The 16,713-nt window shown below is 43.1% G+C and overlaps 1 protein-coding gene and 1 pseudogene across 1 annotated transcript; both read left to right on the top strand.

Moving 5' to 3' along the window:
• Window positions 1–558: 558 nt before the first annotated feature.
• LOC150042503 (PRAME family member 8-like) lies at window positions 559–2,049 on the top strand. Its single transcript, XM_090324453.1, has one exon. It carries the CDS (start codon window positions 559–561, stop codon window positions 2,047–2,049), a length of 1,491 nt encoding a protein of 496 aa, XP_090180579.1.
• A 10,530-nt stretch (window positions 2,050–12,579) lies between these two features.
• On the top strand, window positions 12,580–14,051 carry LOC150042502 (Y-box-binding protein 1 pseudogene; annotated as a pseudogene).
• Window positions 14,052–16,713: the final 2,662 nt, after the last annotated feature.

The raw sequence follows: 16,713 nt of genomic DNA, 5'->3' as shown, positions 1-16,713 counted from the left end.
GTTATTGACTTTATAAAATTCTAAACCTGATACACTTAGTACTTAGGGTTGCTTACTAGCTAATCTTAAACTTCTAGAAATTGGGATCAGCAGGGGAGGGGGGAAGTAAGTGGAAATGCCAGGGGGCATTAACTAATAGGGGTATGAAACCTTCTATGTTCAATAGAGTATAAATGTAAAAAGAAAACTAAGCCATGTTGTTTATCCAGATAATCCTGTCACATTGCTCCATTCTCTATTTGAACTCAATCTCTAGGTGAGACTGAGCCAAGATTGGATGGTGAGGATGAGAAATTCCATCAAAAGCCAATCTCTGGTTGGTAGCCAGGCTGTCTTGAGGGTGGAGTCGGCTTATAAAAAGGCCAAACAGGACAGGGAAATGCTGAGTCTGGGAGTCTACAGTCACTCTCTCAGAGGCCCGCACTCCTTAAAATCCTCTGACCTTTCTTAGGCCCACTTCTGGCCCACCTCTGGCCTTATCTGGCCTTATCTGGTCTTCATCTGGTCCTCTTCTGGCCCTTTTCTGATCCAGTTCGAATCCTGTTGTGATCCGTCAAGATGAGCCTGGAATCCGAATCTGAACCCGTGAGCGTGAGAGTCACACCCTCGCTTCAGCACCTGGCCCTGCAGGGCCAACTGAGCAACCGCTTCTTGGACTTCTTAATGCCCGATGACGTGCCAGTTCCGCTCTACCCCTCACTCTTCATGGAGGTATGTTCTAGGGGACACACAGAGGTGCTGAAGGCAGTCGTGCAAGCCTGGCCCTTCCCCTGCCTACCTCTAGGGGACCTGGAGCAAACTCCAGAGCTAGAAGCCTTCCAAGCTGTCCTGGATGGGCTGGATCTGTTACTTGCCGAGCATGAGCGCCCCAGTCGGTGGAAACTGCAAGTTGTCGATCTGCGCAAGGAGCACCCAAACATCTGGGACGAGGGGGCAGACACCTCCATGGCTCAGATCTCTTGCCCTGATTCGTGCTCTTCAAGGATGAGTGAAGAGCAGCTCTTGAGGATAGCCGTGGAGCACGTCAGCATCAAACAGGATGCCAACGACCCTTTGGAAGTATCCCTGCTCCAGTGGGTCATGAAGAGGAAACGCCGAGTCCATTTGTGCTCCAGGAAGCTGCAGATTCAATCTGGCTCTATCAGCAGAATCCAGAAGGCTCTGCTGGCAGTGCGGCTTGGTTGCATCCAGGAGCTGCACGTGGATGTGTTCTGGACTCGAGAAACCATGAAGGCATTTGCTCCTTACCTGAGCCGGATGAAGAACCTCCGCGTGCTCAACTTCTCCAGGATGAGTGTCAATTTCTACACTCGCCGGCGAAAGGATGCCTCGTATTCCTCCAGATACGCAATGCATCTGGGGCAGCTGCAGCAGCTGCAGGAGCTTCATGTGCACCACGTCTTCTTCCTTTACGGAAGGCTGCCTGCCGTCCTCAGGAGCCAGCCACCTTTGCAGATCCTGTCTCTGAGTTTCTGTCCACTGAAAGAAGCCGATGTGGAGTTTCTGTCTCGGTGTCCCTGCACCAGGCAACTCAAGCACCTGCGTCTGAGGAGTATGTTCATGGACTGCTTCGGTCCCCAGACCCTGCGATCCCTGCTGCAGCAAGTGGCCGGCACCCTGGAGACCCTTGCCCTGGAGGACTGTTCCATCACTGATAACCAGCTCTTGCCCATGCTCCCTGCCTTGAGCCAGTGCTCCAAGCTCAGCTCCTTCAGCTTCTATGGAAATCACATCTCCATTGATGCCCTTCAGGCTCTGCTGAGCCTCACAGCTAGGCTGGGCCATTTAAGCCAAGGCCTCTATCCTGCACCTCTAGAGAGCTATGAGCATCCAGATCAGTGTCTTGTGAACACTGATGCTTGGAGGTTTGCCCAGGTTAAGGATCTGTTGCTGTCAACATTGACAGCCCTACAGCCAAGCCAGAAAATCCAGATCTGCACATACTTCTGTCTTTGCACAAAGATGTGCAAACTGATTACCTGGGATCCCCAGGGTGACTGGTTAGTCACAGAGGAGCTTCTTCCTGGCCTTTCAGCTCTGCCATGTTAGCCATGCCTTGTCTCTCCCGTGGTCTCTTCTGAGCACTCCCATATGATAGCTAATCCAGAATTGCTTTCTCTAGGGGGCAAAATTGCCAAAGCTCGGTGTGTGTGTATGAGACTGTGTTTGCTCCTGACCTTTCCAGTGGAATAATAGCTCTGGAGCCTGAGGAGTTACTGAGTGCATTTGGGGTACTTTCCTCCTGTGCACACACCGTCAGGAAAGGGAACTGAGCTGAGCATGGACAGAACTGTATCGCCCGCCATTCTGTTTTTCTATATGGTTGTAACCTAATGGCAAAGTTATGTGCAAATCCCTTACTATCTGTAATTTGTGGTATCTCAAATAAAATCAATGAAAGTGAAGGAGTAGAAAGTTATCATTTTGGGGTCGGGAGAGTGGTCTAGTGGTAAACTTGTTTGCCTAGTAAACACAAAACCCGAGTTCTATTCCTCAGTACCACATCCATAGAAAAAGGCAGAAGTGGTGCTGTGGCTCAGGAGGTAGATCTCTAGCCAGGAGAAAGCCCCAGGACTCCTGTTCATGCCTGAGTCTTCCTAGGCGCCTGGCCCTGGTGACTGAGAAGGATCAGGGATGCCTGATCCAGCCTTGCCATCCCATTTTGCACAATGCTTTGGCTGAGACAGTGGTGCCATCTTAAGCCTCAGATTTACTCCAAGCTAAACAAACACCCTGATCAACCGACACTCTGGAGACCTGGCCCACATACTTCTTTGTGTTGCTTATTGGCTTATCTTAAACCTCTCTGCCTATTACCTGACTTTACCTAATTCTAAACCTGACACACAGAGTCCTTTTGGTTGTTTATTGGCTAATCTTAAACCTCTAGGCCTGTTACCCGACCTTACACCAAAGAAACTAATTTTGCCCCCTCTAACAGGGAATGCCTATATACCAGCTAGATAACCAGTCATGAAGGCATAAAGAAGGGACTTTCCATTTTAACATATTAACACATGTTTGCAATATCTGGGAATAGATGGAGAAGTGGGCTGAAATTCCATTTGCCCAGGGGATTTTCTACTTATGCTCCCATCCTGCCCCCTCTACCTGTTCTGCTCCCCACATTGGAAATTCCACTTGTATATAAGTATTCCTCCCCAAATCTCTCTATGAGCCCTCTCCTGGTGACCCTCTTGAGACTCAGCTTTCCTCTTCACTGGTGACAGGTCCAGGACATGTCCACAACCCTTTTTGCAACCTCATTCCACTGTAGGGCCTGTCCCTGATTCACCAACCTCTGTGTCTGCTCCTACCCACACCTTTGCTCCAGACCTTCTTCCCCTGACTGTGTGGCTATAATTGCACCCAGTCAAAACATCCAGAGGATGTGTTTTCCCAGCGTGAGTTAGGTGGGCCTGAAAGTGTGTGCCCTTCACTTTGGGGGTCTAGCTCAGATTGAGGCCCACCTGCCTGTGTCAAGTCATAATGGTCCATCCCTCTTGACTAAGGAGGTTCTGGTTGCCAAACACAGTCCTACAATCTCACCTGGCATAATACCCACCTTCTTCTTTCCTCTGTATTCAACAATGAAGAGCGTGAGAAAGGGGACAAGATCCACCTTACAGTTCAGACCATGCCTGTGGGAGCCAAAGCAGTCCCCAGACAAGACAACCTACCCCCCGCCCCGCATTGGGAATAGCAGATAGACATACAGGTATGTTATCATGGCCACTTGCTGACTGACCCCATTGGGGGATGAAATCCCTGACCCCATTTTAGCCAGGCTAACTGAGGTGCTCGCCAACTATTCCCAATTACACTGCGACCCTCAAGCTGGGAAGGTCTTTTTAGCCTCACATTTTGTCAGACCCTGCCATAACAAAGAAAATGAAAAAGGTCAAGGTTTTCTCTCAAAACCTCCTCCCATCTGTAATCTGGTGAACATAGCCTTTTGAATTTTTCATGCCCGTGAGGAACACAAAAAGGCTGGTAGTGAATCCCGCTCCCACCCAAAAGCAGCCCATCGAGCCTGAGGCCGAGCTCCAGCCCAAGCCCAAGACACTGCCCCGAGGCCCTGTAGGACATGCATCTCTCCAGGAATGCCTCTATTACCAAGACCTTGTTTCATGTGCAGCACTGAGGGGCCTTGGACAAGGCAATGGTCTCAATATAGTCCTCACCACACACCATGACCACTGGGCAATGGAGAGGGACATTGGAATACTGATTGCACCTCTGGGTTTAGGTTACAGCAAGTAAGGAGGAAGGAAGGAAAAAATGAAAAAAGGAGGAAATGAAGAAAAGAAGGAATGGAGACAGAGACTGAGGGAAAGGGGTAGGGAGGGAGAAACCAAGAAGGAAAAATTTAGTGCATGTGTTTGGATGTTGTTATAAAGTTGGGCTGCCTGTAGGACTTGTATTCTACACTGAAATGGAAGTGAAAAATGCCTAAGGGGATTAACTTATAGGGTTATGAAACCTTTTGTGTTCAATGGAGTATACATTTGCAAAGGAAACTGGGCCATGTTGTTTATCCAAATAATCCTGTCACATTGCATCCATTTTCTCTTTGAACTTGATCACTTGCTGTGGACTAGAAATTCCATCAAAAGTTGAACTCTGTTTGTAGCCATGCTGTCTTGAGAGTGGGATTGGCTTATAAAAAGGCCAAATGAGACAATGCCCTAAACCTAATCCTCCTCAGGCACCATGCCCTCTGTGCAACTAAAGGGACATTGGAAGATTGACTGTTCCTCTGGGCTTAGATGATAGGAAGGCAAGAGGAAGGAAAGAAGAAAAGAGAAAAGGAAGGCAGGAAGAAAAATGAAGGAATGTATTTAATGTTCTCTCAGTTATGTTTGAGCACTTGGCTGGGTACAGTATTCTTTGTTGGTAATTATTTTTCTTTTTTTATTGTAATTAGTAAAAGGGTTACATGATATTTGCCAGATAGAAGGTGCATTAATTCACATACATTGATACCCTTTCACATGTCTTGGTACCCATTACCCTCCTAATTATTTGTCTTAAAGCATGACTTACATCATTCCACGCTCTTCTTTCTTGCATGGTCTCTGCTGAGAATTGCGTGGTTACTCTGATTGGATTTCCTTTGTAAAAGATCATTCTCTTCTCCCTGGAAGATAGAAGAATCCTTTCCTTGATCTCTATTGATTCTGTATGGATTATAATCTGGTGATGGGATGTCCTCTTCTGGTCAGATCTGTTTGGGGTTTTAAATGCTTCTTGTATCAGAATGGTCCTGTCCTTCTGGATATTTGAGAAGTTGTCTGAGATGATTTCCTGAAGTATAGTTCTAATTTCTTTTTATTTTTTTTATTTTTTATTGTAATTAGTACAAGGGTTACATGATATTTGCCAGATAGAAGGTGCATTAATTCACATACATTGATACCGTTTCACATGTCTTGGTACCCATTTTAGTTCTAATTTCTTTGACCGTTCTCCAGACCCTCAATATTGATTAGCCTTAAGTTAGGCTTCCTAATTGTATCTTTGAGCTCCTGAAGAGATCTGTCATGTTTCTTAGACTTGATTTGAATCATTTTCTGGTCTCCCTGTATAATTTCTAGGTTATCCTCTACTCTGTCTTCTAGATTGTCTACCTGGTATCAGTGCTTTCTACTTTGTTATTCGTCTCTCTCCCTTCCAGAAGGTCTTTTTTGCCAGTCTTGGGACTTGAACTCAGGGCCTGCGCACTGTCTTTGGGCTTTCTCAAAGCTAGAGCTCTACCACTTGTTCCACAGCACCATTTCCAGTTATTTTTTCTATGTATGTAGTACCAAGGAATCCATAATGGGTCTTTGTGCATGTTAGGAAAGCACTCTACCACTAGGCCAAACTCCCAGCCCATTCTTGATGCCTTGCATCTCTTGTTTTAGATCCTGTATGGACTTCTTTCCCTCCTTGATTTTGATTTGAGTGATCTCTTTGAAGTCCTTTAAGTCAGTATCTTACTCTCACTAGACTTTTGTTGGAAGCCATTCAGCCTTTTGTTTTCAATTCTATGAATTCTTCCTTTATTCTTTGACTGGCTTCCTCACTTTCAGGTATATGCTTCTTTATGTTTTCAAACTTTTCATTGATCATGTTTACCAATTGCATTTGTAGAGCATTTAGAGGACTCTCCTCTAGGTTTGGCATTGACTGCTCTATTGTCTGTTTCATTTGAGTGGGAGATGCTATTCTTTGATTTTCCATTTTTCTTGAATTTCTTGTTCTGCCCATTTGAAAATGGGAGCAAGAATCATACCATACAAGATTACAGTTTTAAGATATAACCAACCTAGTGCTCCATGCCTCCCCCGACTATAGAGATTCAAAATTTTAGACTTGTATTTTTACTCTCTCTCTCTTCTTTTCTGCACTTAGAAACAAATCTAACATCCCCACCCAATACAATTTTATGACCAAAAAACCCCACAGTACAATGATTTAAATCATTCTGAACCTACATGACATGTGAACAAATACATATACAGTCGTGGTCAACAACAATCCTCTGTGGATTCAGGCATTATGAAAATTCAAGAAGGAACAAAAGACCAGAGGTAGAAAGATATCATGAAAGACAAGAGGGGAAATAAGAGAAGAGTAATGCAGGAGTGTAAGAGTCGTATAGTAATGAAGAGAAGTAATAAAGATAACTGGGACCTAAAGTTCTTAACTATAAACTTTCCACTGCAATGCTAAAACTGGTATTTTGGCGAGAGCTCAGAAAGACTCACTCTGATCGGCTGCTATCTTCTGCTGAGTCTAGTCCATGATATTCTTATAGCCAATGAACCACCAAAAATGAGAAGTGGCACTGTGGCTCAACTGGTAGAGGTAATAGGGATCCAGTCTCGGCCCTGGGGTTCAAACACAGTGTCTCTTCCAACTGACAGGGCATGCAGGGCAGCCTCAAGTCACAAATATCTTTACAAGTGGGGATCACTTAGAAGGACTTTGGTTAGGAATGTATATTAGCAGAAGCCTTATAAGCCTCCCTATACTGTGATGGTATGATTTTATTAGAGAAATGCATTCTTAGAAAATTAAGAGGTGTTTGCAAAATTATATGTGCGGTTATGCTTTTATCTGCATAATCTTTTTCATGCATTTTCTATTGGTATGATAAAGGTGATGTGCAAAGGGGTAACAGTTACATAACTCAGGTCATGAGTACATTTATTTTTGGACAGTGTTCCATCTTCTCTTGCCCTCTCTCAGTTTTTCAGGCCTGTTCCTACCCACAAGTTGTAGAGTTCAGTTTCCACATGATGTACAGTGTGGAGTCTGCCTGGCTTTATTCACCTTTTGTTCCTCCATTTCTGTGCTCCCCTTACCCTCCCAAAGGCAGATAAAGGAATAAGCAAAACAAAACAAAACCAGGAATCACAGCAAAAAAAATAAATAAATAAACTGGTTTTCATTTGTTGGAGCGTTTTTAGATACATTATTTTGTATGATTGGGGCACATAGGCATTATGCCTTTTTGTTCCTCTACTAACCATATCCTATTCAGGGCTCACTGTGTGTGAATGCATAGGAACATGTATAATTTTTCATGTACCGGTTGGGTTTATTTGCTTTTCTCTTGACCATCCAGACTGTTTACTTATTGATTGGTAAGTATATTCTAGCTACCACAAATGAGGGAAATCATGCAGCCTATGCTTCTCTGGGTCAGCCTTATTTTCCTTGATGTAGTTTTTAGCAAGTCCTTCAATTTCCTTACAAATGACACAATATCATTCTTTCTGATTGATAAATTAATTCCATTGTGTATATGCACCACATTTTCTTTTTTTTCTATTTTTTATTGTAATTAGTAAAAGGGTTACATGATATTTGCCAGATAGAAGGTGCATTAATTCACATACATTGATACCCTTTCACATGTCTTGGTACCCGTTTCCCTCCCCCCATCACGCCCCCACCCGTCTTGGTTTTCCCCCCTTCACTATCAAATTTCAAATATCCAAATACAAATAAATTCAATATATCAGATAACAAAGTGAGATACTATACCAATATGAGATAACCAAGGGACAGCAAAGGAGATGAGAGACAACATAGTACATTAAGGACAACAATCATTCATTATATGGCTTTTGTTTCACTATCCTGGAGGTCCTTTCAATTAGCTTCACATTATATATCCTTATGTATCAAGATTTTGCTCTATTGCAAATCTCTGCTAGTAGAGCCCAAGGTTTCTACTGATTATGACGAATGAGGGAAACCATTGAGCCTAAGTTCCTTTGAGTCTGGCTTACTTCACTTAATATGATTTTTTCTAAGTCTTTCCATTTCCTAACAAATGGGGCGATGTCATTCTTTCTGACAGCAGCATAGAATTCCATTGTGTACAAATACCACAACTTGTTGATCCACTCATCAACTGAGGGACATCTAGGTTGGTTCCATATCTTTGCTATGGTGAATAATGCTGCAATGAACATTGTTGTGCTAGTGGGTTTAGTATGTCCTTGTTTCTGGGTGGTTGGGTAAATGCCAAGTAGTGGAATTGCTGGGTCATAGGGGAGTTCTATGTTTAGCCTTTTGAGGCACTGCCACACTGCTTTCCATAGTGGTTGAACGAGTTTGCACTCCCACCAACAGTGTAGTAGTGATCCCTCCTGGCCACATCCCCTCCAAAATCTGTTGTCATTTGTTTTCCTGATCCTGGCCATTCTAGCTGGAGTGAGGTGGAATCTTAGAGTTGTTTTGATTTGCATTTCTTTTTTTTATTGTAATTAGTAAAAGGGTTACATGATATTTGCCAGATAGAAGGTGCATTAATTCACATACATTGATACCCTTTCACATGTCTTGGTACCCGTTTCCCTCCCCCCTACACCCCCCACCCGTCTTGGTTTTCCCCCCTTCCCTATCAAATTTCAAATATCCAAATACAAATAAATTCAATAAATCAGATAACAAGGTGAGATACTATACCAATATGAGATAACCAAGGGACAGCAAAGGAGATGAGAGACAACATAGTACATTAAGGACAACAATCATTCATTATATGGCTTTTGTTTCACTATCCTGGAAGTCCTTTCAATTAGCTTCACATTATATGTCCTTATGTATCAAGATTTTGCTCTATTGCAAATCTCTGCTAGTAGAGCCCAAGGTTTCTACTGATTATGACGAATGAGGGAAACCATTGAGCCTAAGTTCCTTTGAGTCTGGCTTACTTCACTTAATATGATTTTTTCTAAGTCTTTCCATTTCCTAACAAATGGGGCGATGTCATTCTTTCTGACAGCAGCATAGAATTCCATTGTGTACAAATACCACAACTTGTTGATCCACTCATCAACTGAGGGACATCTAGGTTGGTTCCATATCTTTGCTATGGTGAATAGTGCTGCAATGAACATTGTTGTGCTAGTGGATTTAGTATGTCCTTGTTTCTGGGTGGTTGGGTAAATGCCAAGTAGTGGAATTGCTGGGTCATAGGGGAGTTCTATGTTTAGCCTTTTGAGGCACTGCCACACTGCTTTCCATAGTGGTTGAACGAGTTTGCACTCCCACCAACAGTGTAGTAGTGATCCCTCCTGGCCACATCCCCTCCAGCATCTGTTGTCATTCGTTTTCCTGATCCTGGCCATTCTAGCTGGAGTGAGGTGGAATCTTAGAGTTATTTTGATTTGCATTTCTTTTATGACCAGAGATGTTGAGCATTTCTTCATGTGTCTATAGGCCATTTTTGTTTCTTCAGAGAAGACTCTCTTTAAGTCTTTGGCCCATTTTTTAATGGGATGGTTGTTACTTTGGAGGTTAGTTTTGGAGTGATTCAATTTTTTGAGTTGTTGATATATTTTAGATATGAGGCCTTTGTCCATTGTTTGGTTGGTGAAGATCTTCTCCCACTCTGTAGGCTTCCTAATATTGGCTAGGGATTCATCCATTTCATCTAGATTCTCAAATTTGTTGGCATAAAGGTTTGAGAAGTATTCCCTCATGATATTCTGAATCTTGGTAATTTCTGTCATGATATTACCATTTTCATCTGTGATTTTGTTATTTCAATATGCTCTCTTCTGTTTTTGGTAAGATTTGCTAAGGGCTTGTCAATTTTGTTAATTCTTTCAAAGAACCAACTCCTTGTTTTGTTGATTCTTTCTATAGTTTTTTGGATTCCAAATCATTTAATTCTGCTTTGATTTTAATAATGTGCTTTCTTCTACTGGGATTAGGGTTGGTTTGTTGCTCTTTTTCCAGGAGCTTAAGGTGAGACATTAACTTGTTGGTTTGCGATTTTTCCAACTTTTGTTGTAGGCACTCAGCGCTATAAAATTTCCTCTGAGTACTGCCTTTGCTGTGTCCCAAAGGAGTTGGTATTTTGGGTGCTCCTTACTGTTAAATTTCATAAACTGTTGGATTTCTGTTCTGATCTCTTCGATGACCCACTGGTGATTCAACAATGTGTTGTTCAGTCTCCATGAGGTACAGGGTTTTCGTTGGTGGAGATGTGTGTTCAGTTCCAATTTGATGCCTCTGTGGTCTGAGAGTGTGCATGGAATAATTTCAGTGTTTCTGAATCTGTCCAGGTTTGTTTTATGACCTAAGATGTGATCTATTTTGGAAAATGTTCCATGTGCTGCTGAGAAAAACGTATATTGTGTTGTTGCTGGGTGGAATATTCTGCAGATGTCTGTTAGATCTAGTTGGTCTATATAGTTGTTCAGTTCTAAGGTTTCTCTGTTGAGTTTTTGCCTTGTTGATCTGTCCATAGGTGAGAGTGGTGTGCTAAAGTCACCAACAATCACTATGTTTCGATTTATGTATGGTTTCAGTGTAAGTAAAGTTTGCTTGAAGTTCGGAGCTCCGGGATTGAGTGTGTAAATATTTAGTATCGTTATGTCTTCCTGGAGGAAAGATCCCTTTAGTAGTATGTAGTAACCTTCTTTGTGTTTTCTTACTACTTTTAGTTTGAAGTCTATTTTATCTGATATGAGGATGGCAACTCCAGCCTGTTTATGGGGGCCGTTAGGTTGATAGAGTTTATTCCAACCTCTCACTTTCAAAAGATGATTGTTTTTTGGGGTAAGATGTGTCTCTTGAAGACAGCAGTAAGATGCCTTTTGCTTTTTGATCCAACTAGACAGCCTATGGCATTTAATTGTAGAGTTAACTCCACTGATATTGAGAGTTAGGATTGAGAGATATTTATTAGTTCCTACCATTTTTTTTGCCAGTCCTGGGCTTGAGCTCAGGGCCTGAGCACTGTCCTTGGACTTTCTCAAGGCTAGAGCTCTACCACTTGAGCCTCAGCACCACTTCCAGCTTTTTTCTACATATGTGGTACCAAGGAATCGAACCCAGGTCTTCGTGCATGCAAGGCAAGCACTTTAACCACTAGGCCAAACTCCCAGCCCCTAGTTCCTACCATTTTTTAAAAGCTTTTATTAGGGCCTGTGTCTTGACAGTTCTTGTGGTCCTTAGATGGTATGCTGTTTAGGTGCCATTTCTTTCCCTATATTGCATTTATTTTGGTTTTCTTTGTATAGAACATCTTTGAGAATTCTCTGTATTGTTGGTTTTGTTGCGACATATTGTTGCAGCTTTTTCCTGGAATGGAATGTTTTTATTGTTCCCTCAGTTATGAATGAGAGCTTAGCTGGGTACAGTATTCTTCGTTGGTCGTTATTTGACTTAAGGGCATGACATATAGGCTTCCAGTCACTTCTTGCTTGCATGGTCTCTGCTGAGAAATCTGGGGTTATTCTGATTGGTTTGCCTTTACAGGTTACTGATCCCTTTTCCCTGGCTGCCTTTAGGATCCTTTCTTTGGTTTCTATTGATCTAGTTCGGATTAGGATGTGGCGGTGGGATGTTCTTTTCTGGTCAGGTCTGTTTGGGTTTCTAAAAGCTTCTTGTGTCTGGATGGGTCTGCCCTTCTGGATATTTGGGAAATTCTCTGAGATGATTTCCTGAAGTATATTTTCAATACCATTGACCTCTTTATCCATGCCCTCCTCAATACCAACTAGCCTTAAATTAGGCTTCCTAAAATCAACCCTCAAAAATCAACTGCCTTCCTTTACGCCATCAGTGAGAGGAACAAGGCAATAATCAGGAAAGTAACTCCTTTCACAATAGCCTCAAAGAAAATAAAGTACCTAGGAATTAGCTTAACTAAGAATGTAAAGGACTGGTTAAGCACCTGCAGAAAACTAAAGTTGGATCCTTCTTTGTCACCTTGCACTAGAATTAACTCCAAATGGATCAAAGACCTGGAGGTAAAAGCTGACACACTGAAAACTTTACAAGAAGAAATAGGAGATATACTAGGCCTCCTTGGCACAGGTCAAAACTTTCTTAATAAGGACCAAGAATCACAACAAATCAGAGAAAGGCTGGATAAGTGGGACTGCATTAAACTGCAGAGTTTTTGTATTGTAAAGGACATAGCTAGTAAATTAAATAGGAAGCCTACAGAGTGGGAGAAGATCTTCACCAACCAAACAACGGACAAAGGCCTCATATCTAAAATATATCAACAACTCAAAAAAATTGAGAGTTCGATTGGTAGCGGGAGTGGAGAGCGGACCGCAGAGAGCCCTGAGCAGCCCCACCGCCGCCGGCCTAGTTACCATCACACCCCGGGAGGAGCCGCAGCTGCCACAGCCGGCCCCAGTCACCATCACCGCAACTATGAGCAGCGAGGCCGAGACCCAGCAGCCGCCCACCGCCCCCCCCCACCGCCCCCGCCCTCAGCGCCGCCGACACCAAGCCCGGCACCATGGGCAGTGGCGCAGAGAGAGGCGGCCCGGGCGCCCTCACATCGGCATTGCATGCGGGCGGGGACAAGAAGGTCATCCCAAGGAAGGTTTTGGGAACAGTAAAATGGTTCAATGTAAGGAACGGATATGGTTTCATCAACAGGAATGACACCAAGGAAGATGTATTTGTACACCAGACTGCCATAAAGAAGAATAACCCCAGGAAGTACCTTCGCAGTGTAGGAGATGGAGAGACTGTGGAGTTTGATGTTGTTGAAGGAGAAAAGGGTGCGGAGGCAGCAAATGTTACAGGTCCTGGTGGAGTTCCGGTTCAAGGCAGTAAATATGCAGCAGACCGTAACCATTATAGACGCTATCCACGTCGTCGGGGTCCTCCGCGCAATTAGCAGCAGAACTACCAGAATAGTGAGAGTGGGGAGAAGAACGAGGGATCAGAGAGTGCTCCCGAAGGCCAGGCCCAACAGCGCTGGCCCTACCGCAGACGAAGGTTCCCACCTTACTACATGCGGAGACCCTATGGGCGACGACCACAGTATTCCAACCCTCCTGTGCAGGGAGAGGTGATGGAGGGTGCTGACAACCAGGGTGCAGGAGAACAAGGTAGACCAGTGAGACAGAACATGTATCAGGGCTACAGACCACGATTCCGCAGAGGCCCTCCTCGCCAAAGACAGCCTAGAGAGGATGGTAATGAAGAGGATAAGGAAAATCAAGGAGATGAGACCCAAGGTCAGCAGCCACCTCAACATCGGTACCGCCGTAACTTCAATTACCGACGCAGACGCCCAGAGAACCCTAAACCACAAGATGGCAAAGAGACAAAAGCAGCCGATCCACCAGCTGAGAATTCGTCCGCTCCCGAGGCTGAGCAGGGCGGGGCTGAGTAAATGCCGGCTTACCATCTTTACCATCATCCGGTTTAGTCATCCAACAAGAAGAAATGAATATGAAATTCCAGCAATAAGAAATGAACAAAAGATTGGAGCTGAAGACCTTAAGTGCTTGCTTTTTGCCCGTTGACCAGATAACTAGAACTATCTGCATTATCTATGCAGCATGGGGTTTTTATAATTTTTATCTAAAGACGTCTCTTTTTGGTAATGGCAAACGTGTTTTTTTTTAAAAAAAAAAAAGGCCTGGTTTTTCTCAATACACCTTTAAAGGTTTTTAAATTGTTTCATATCTGGTCAAGTTGAGATTTTTAAGAACTTCATTTTTAATTTGTAATAAAAGTTTACAACTTGATTTTTTCAAAAAAGTCAACAAACTGTAAGCACCTGTTAATAAAGGTCTTAAATAAAAATAAAAAAAAATTGAATCACTCCAAAACTGAAAGTAATAACCATCCCATTAAAAAATGGGCCAAAGACTTAAAGAGAGTCTTCTCTGAAGAAGAAACAAAAATGGCCTATAGACACATGAAGAAATGCTCAACATCTCTGGTCATAAAAGAAATGCAAATCAAAACAACTCTAAGATTCCACCTCACTCCAATTAGAATAGCCAGGATCAGGAAAACGAATAATAACGGATGCTGGAGGAGATGTGGCCAGGAGGGATCACTACTACACTGTTGGTGGGAGTGCAAACTCGTTCAACCACTATGGAAAGCAGTGTGGCAGTGCCTCAAAAGGCTAAACATAGAACTCCCCTATGACCCAGCAATTCCACTATTGGTATTTACCCAACCATTCAAAATCTAGGGCATACTAAATCCACTAGCACAACAATGTTCATTGAAGCATTATTCACCATAGCAAAGATATGGAACCAACCTAGATGTCCCTCAGTTGATGAGTGGATCAACAAGATGTGGTATTTGTACACAATGGAATTCTATGCTGCTGTCAGAAAGAATGACATCGCCCCATTTGTTAGGAAATGGAAAGACTTAGAAAAAATCATATTAAGTGAAGTAAGCCAGACTCAAAGGAACTTAGGCTCAATGGTTTCCCTCATTTGTCATAACCAGTAGAAACCTTGGGCTCTACTAGCAGAGATCTGCAATAGAGCAAAACCTTGATATATAAGGCCATATAATATGAAGCTAATTCAAAGGACCTCCAGGATACTGAAACAAAAGCCATATAATGAATGATTGTTGTCCTTAATCTACTATATTATCTTTCATCTCCTTTGCTGTCTCTTGGGTGTCTCATATTGTTACAGTATCTCACTTTGTTATCTGATATATTGAATTTATTTGTATTTGGTTATTTGAAATTTGATAGGGAAGGGGGGAAAACCAAGATGGGGGGTGGGGGGTGGGTTGGGGGGGAGGGTGATGGGTACCAAGACATGTGAAGGGGTAACAATGTATGTGAATTAATACACCTTCTATCTGGCAAATATCATGTAACCTTTTTATTAATTACAATAAAAAAATTATAAAAAAAAACCTTATGAGCCAGGTACCAGTGGCTCATGGTAATCACATCTTCTCTGGTCTGAAATTGTGATTGACAGCTAGGCAGGGCAGAAAGGTCCATCTCCAATGAGCCATCAAGAAACTAAAGGAAATGTGTTTCTCAAGTGCTGGCGTGCCAGTTTTAAGCAAAAAGATAGTTTTAAGCAGTAAACCTCAAGGAGAGCACCAGGTCCCAAATCCAAGCCATGGGACACACACACACACACACACACACACACACACACACACACACACAAACAGAGAGAGAGACAGACAGACAGACAGACAGAAACCATTAAGTCAACATTAGTACTAAGCAGAAAATATTGTAAAATATCACAACAATCCAACTCATTTAAAACAATATTCTCCTACTCTATGGGCAAAAGCCTGGATAAAGTAATGATAAATTAACAATTTATTGCTAGGTATGCGGCTTATGATTTTATTTTTCATATTTTTGCTTTTTCCCCACAATAACCATGTGATCTTTTTCAGTACAGAAGTCAGTTTTGAGCTATTTTTTCCAGTTTAGTGGTCTTTTGGAGGGGGGCAGTAGTAGTGTTTGTACTTAGGGCCTGGTCACTGTCGCTTACCTTCATTTCCTCAACGCTAGCATTCTACCAATGGAACTGAGGCTCCACTTCTGGCTTTTTTAAGTTATGTGGTACTGAGGAATTGAACCCAGGGCTTTGTGCATGCTAGACAAGGACTCTACCACTAAGCCACATTCCCAACCTCCAAGAGCTTCCTAACCCACATTCCTGTTGACACTGAAGGCCTGTTGTAAAGGGGGTGGGCATACAAGCACACCTGTGAAACAGGAACACAAGTGCCCCACCTGTAAATCTAGTCTCTGCCAACTCCAGCCCTCAGGGACCACCTGACTGGGAACAAGGGGTATTTTCATCAAGGAGGCTGAGTTTGAAGAATGATATTTCAATGGGTGTTTCTTAGATCCTACATACAGAAGGCTTCCAGCCATGTTTCTACAATTCTGCTTAAGAAGAGCAAGCAAAGCAAAGCCGACTTTTCCATCCTCCACCAACCGATGGCTAAAGTGTACATGATTCTTACTGGTTAAGCAACACCCTCACCTGTTTCTCATCAGCAGGAAGTATGTCATGTTCCAAGGGTAGTTATGCTTTAAGGGTTCAGTAAACACACTTTGTAGGAAGGTCCAACACCAGGGACCTGACCCTTACTGTGTGTGTGTGTGTGTGTGTGTGTGTGTGTGTGTGTGTGTGCAGGGTATTTTGTGCACGAGTACTAGTGCTCAAACTCAGGGTCTCTCTCAAGGTTGCTGCTATACAATTGAGACATAACCGATCCTCCTCCTCAGCCCCCTCCTCCTCCTCCTCCTCCTCCTCCTCCTCCTTCTTCTTCTCTTCTCCTTTTTCTTCTTCTTCTTGTTCTTCTCCTTCTCCTCCTCTTCCTCCTCCTCCTCCTCCTCCTCCTCTTTATTTTTTTCTTCTTCATTGGTGATAAGACTCTCACAACTTTCTGCCTGGGCTGGCTTCCAACCATGATCCTCAG

Source organism: Megascapheus bottae, chromosome 35 (genome assembly GCF_031878675.1).
Source record: "Megascapheus bottae isolate mThoBot1 chromosome 35, mThoBot2.hap1, whole genome shotgun sequence".
NCBI classification, from domain to species: domain Eukaryota; kingdom Metazoa; phylum Chordata; class Mammalia; order Rodentia; family Geomyidae; genus Megascapheus; species Megascapheus bottae.
Note: the sequence above shows the minus strand (reverse complement) of the source record. Positions and strands in the feature narration are given on the sequence as shown.

Bases quoted from the DNA above. Each gene is read 5' to 3' on its own strand.
- LOC150042503 (XM_090324453.1), top strand. From the start codon at position 559: ATGAGCCTGGAATCCGAATCTGAACCCGTGAGCGTGAGAGTCACACCC.